This window comes from Cyprinodon variegatus, unplaced genomic scaffold (assembly GCF_000732505.1).
Source record: "Cyprinodon variegatus isolate N-32 unplaced genomic scaffold, C_variegatus-1.0 Scaffold254, whole genome shotgun sequence".
NCBI classification, from domain to species: domain Eukaryota; kingdom Metazoa; phylum Chordata; class Actinopteri; order Cyprinodontiformes; family Cyprinodontidae; genus Cyprinodon; species Cyprinodon variegatus.
The window spans coordinates 730,769-734,864 of record NW_015150707.1 but is presented as its reverse complement, the minus strand read 5'-3'; the positions used below and the strand labels follow the sequence as shown (position 1 = coordinate 734,864).

At 34.1% G+C, this 4,096-nt stretch overlaps 1 protein-coding gene across 2 annotated transcripts in view; it reads right to left on the bottom strand.

The window, feature by feature from the left end:
* th (tyrosine hydroxylase) overlaps positions 1-4,096 on the bottom strand; it is an 8,315-nt gene that overhangs the window by 2,588 nt on the left and 1,631 nt on the right. For both annotated transcript variants that reach the window (XM_015382267.1, XM_015382268.1), the window contains 6 exons: positions 3,769-3,943; positions 3,556-3,644; positions 3,364-3,431; positions 3,211-3,261; positions 718-863; positions 482-617 (listed from right to left, as the gene is read on the bottom strand). In XM_015382267.1, the coding sequence (XP_015237753.1) occupies positions 482-617; positions 718-863; positions 3,211-3,261; positions 3,364-3,431; positions 3,556-3,644; positions 3,769-3,943 (665 nt within the window). The remainder of the gene's footprint in view (positions 1-481; positions 618-717; positions 864-3,210; positions 3,262-3,363; positions 3,432-3,555; positions 3,645-3,768; positions 3,944-4,096) is intronic.

The following is a 4,096-nucleotide window of genomic DNA, read 5'->3' as shown; positions in this document are numbered from 1 at the left end:
ATGTATGTATGTATGTATGTATGTATGTATGTATGTATGTATGTATGTATGGATGGATGGATGGATGGATGCATGGACGAACAGACGAATGGAAAGTATTTGTTTCTCTTTTTTTATTTTCTGTTTGCTGATCTAACATTCTGTTCTCAACAGGTTTTACTTGCAAATAACACAATAATTCCGAATCTCAAAGGAACCTTTAAAAAGAATAAAAAGACAAACAACTGTTCTCTCTTAAACTTTACTTTGGTTAGGATAACTCTGACAAAGGCCAGAATAGTGACAATTGTTTTCAATTGGTTTTTAAATGTAATGGTTTAAATATAACCTACTCACACTAAATTGCTAGAATCTTGTCCCACTATTTCAATAAGAAAAAGAAAAAAACATTTAGCAAATAAACCAAAAAAAGCTAATTTAATAGTATTGGTGATTAGCTAGTTTTACCTGGTTTTCCATGAAAAGACAAACGACTACTTACGGTTCTGGGGAGTGATTAGGGGACGAAGCATGTCGGATGTACTGGGTACACTGGAACACACGAAATGCAAGACTTGCCAGAAAGTCTCTGGCTGAGAGCAGACCTGCCACCGGACGCAGCTGAAACCCTGTGCGTTCTGTCTCGGTCAAAACATTTTAACAAGTATCAGGAATGTGGAATCCCATAACAGGTGTGTGTCAGTTTCATTCCTTTCATAAAATACATTCAGATAATACCTTTAAGGAAGCATGACACGTCTTCCAACTGGGGAATGTTGTCTGGACTGTAGCCGCAGTGCTTCTCCAGCAGACGAAAGGCCTCAAGGTGTTCTTTGCAGGCGTGGGTGACATACAAATCCCTAAGGGTTGAATAGACTTGACGCCTGAATAAAGAAAGAACAGGATGAGCCTGAAGCTAAACCTTCACTGCGTTAAAAGTGAGGACTCTAGCTGAGTCACTTGTTGGTTGACATAAACAAACTGATACAGAATGGAATGTGACTTGTTTAGTCTCATATTTTCTTCACTATCTTTTATTAAAATTGCATTCTGATTAAACATTTTCACCAATAGTGGTGTCTATAGTGAAAAACTAAGGAAAACCACAGTCTTGCATGTGCCTCAATATTGATTAAATTCTTAAAAGCTTCTTCACAGCAGTCTAGCCCCACTCCCTTCACTGCCCCCTGCTGGCCAGCTTTTGTATTTTTACAAAGGACTTCATTAAAACATTGCATATATGACCTGTATCTTACTAGTCACTCAGACCTTTAGTAGGAGACCCTCATATGTCACAATAAAAATAAATATTGCAAAGATGAAATTACTACAAATGGTATTTTTTTCAAGTATTACCTTTACATAAGGAGGATCAACCCGTGTTAGAATTAACATGCATTACTAGATACATTTTAACTTTTTCTTAAATTCTGTTAGTGGGCAGTTCTTATTTTACTTTAACAGCAAACTGCTTCACTGTATTATAATACATTTGAGATACAGTTTATAGTAATAAAGACAAAGTTTGCTTCATTTGTGTGCAAGATTGTATGTAATTAATTATCATTAATATCATTCTAGCTCTTATGTGTGTTTCTCAGTGAGGAAAGAAATTGAGTATACTAGATACAAATATTAATGCTTTCATTCATGGAGGATCACTCATAGTTGTTTTTCTAATACAATGGGTCCAAAAAATTATGTTAATTTAATTATTTGTCCTTTTGTATTTCCACATACATAAATGTCTATGTATGTGTTTATGTGGTGTTAAAGACTAGCAACTTTTACAGGTGTATGCCTCATCTCTTAACTAACAGTTGTTTTTAGCAGCTATTATACCCTTAGGTCAGGAACAGAGTGCAGAGTTTTATCCCAAGTTTGAGTGAACGTATTAAAATCTGTTGTACCCATTTTAAAAAATGGATTGTAATGAATGGAAGATAATTAATAAGACACATAAAAAACTCTGCACAATTATGATCCCATGAGCATTCCCCCCCCCCCCCCCAAAAAAAAAAAAACAGCGCAAGGAATAAGTGTACCTTATTTTTATTTCTACTTGACTGTTTTTAAATAAATATAAATAAATTAATTAATTAAATATAAATATATAAATATAATTAATTAAATGTATGTACAAAAGCAGAAAGTATTGTCACAAAAACTACTTTATCTTATTCTAACATACTAAATATACAAGACAATATAAGTATTAGTTTCTTAACATATTGTGAATAACAGCTAGATCTAAAACATGTATTTTGGTTCAATGTGTTACTTCACAATTATGCTACTTATTCAGTTCTATATTTTGGCCTACATGTAACTGCATATTTTCTTTCTGTCTGATTACATTATAATTAAATCTCAAATTAGATGTTATGATTACTTACTTAGTTCTTGAGTAGCCTTTACCTACTTTAACGCTCGAGTCATTTTGGAAGTTCAGAAGGAAGGAAGGAAGGAAGGAAGGAAGGAAGGAAGGAAGGAAGGAAGGAAGGAAGGAAGGAAGGAAGGAAGGAAGGTCCTTAATTTCACCATCCTTAGAACATACGATTCTATGAACTTAAAACACTGATTCAAAGCAAAGTCCAGGTTTGATCAGTTTAGTTAATTTGTTGTGCTTTTTTCCATTTTTCTAATACTGATGTGGCCCTAATCTAAAAAGGCATCAACAGGGCTCCATTTAATGTGTTATAAATAACAGAAAGATTAAAAAAATATTTTTTAAAAACATATCTTGAAGAAATTTGTATTTCATTCAGAACAAGGCAGTTGAAAATATGTTACCCTAATGAGAAAAAAAATATCAAATGTAGTTTGCAAAAAAATACAGAAATAGTACTTTTTTGCATTGGACCCTAGACCATGAATCAGACACTAACCATCAGCCACTTGCAGGTCCAGCTAAATTTTCCTACAGTGCTTACACTGTCTATGCTATATACCATAGTAAAGGACGGCTCACCTCTCCAATTACCTGGACACCAAAAGCATATTTAGAATAGCAGTTTGTGTGGTATTTAGCTCTTGGGTCCTTTAGATATCATGCAAAAGGACATACTGTAGATCTCAAACACAAGCTAGATTTTTAAAAACAAAAAATCATGATTTGATTATTTAAAGAAGGCTGTTTTTTTTTTTTTTTTTTTGCAGTCTGAATACAAGAAAATGTTATTTTTGATTCTGATTTCTTGTTTCAACCACCTTTATTTAGCTAGCTCTTACCATGTGCCAATCTCCTCCTCTGTGTACTCCACTCTGGGAATTGGTTGCCCACTGCAGACACAGATAAATAAGCACTTGTTAGAAAATCCGAAGGTGTTTATGCTTATTTTCACATTTGTCTACAAAGTTTTAAGGTACACTGCTGGGTCTCACTGTTTATATGTGAAAGCAATATCCCCAATCAGTTTTCTTCTCTGCCTGTAGATGGGGTCTCTGTAGCCCTTGACAAATCAAATATACAAAAAGCACTGGTCAGATAGTCTGTTATGACATAATGGTACAAAGCATAAGAGCATGTGAGCTGTATTCCTGCTCTGCCTTGCTTCTGGCAAATGCATTACTTACAGGATGGTCTTCGTCTAGGTCTGGATCAAATTTTGTGACCAAATGATGACATCTGTCCAGATCTCCAATTTTCTTTGGGAACCAGTGAACTATTAAATAAAGGAGTCATAGGAAGAAAATAGAAATGCAATAGAGTATTTTTTTCATTTGATTCTGATTTTGCTGATTTTTATTAATATTACGGTAATTCTGAGGTAAAATATTTATACTTACATTTGACTTCTTTGGTGGTTTTGACATCCTCTGCGTTTCTCTTAATAGAGCTGACCAGAGTGCTGACATCAGAGAGGTGCAGCTCACAGCGAACAAAATACTCCAGGTCCCCAAGGTTTTCCCTGAACCTTCTGGATGGTCGAGTCTCCAAGTGGTGAATCTTTGCTTCAAATGTCTAAAATAAAGTAAGTATACTGTTATAAAGTGTGGAATAAACATAATTATTCTACAATTCCCATGAGATAATAAAAAAACTTAGACCTTTACTTGTTTTCAAATCTAAATATATAGTTTTCCTTAGCAAAACAACAACAACAACAACAACAAC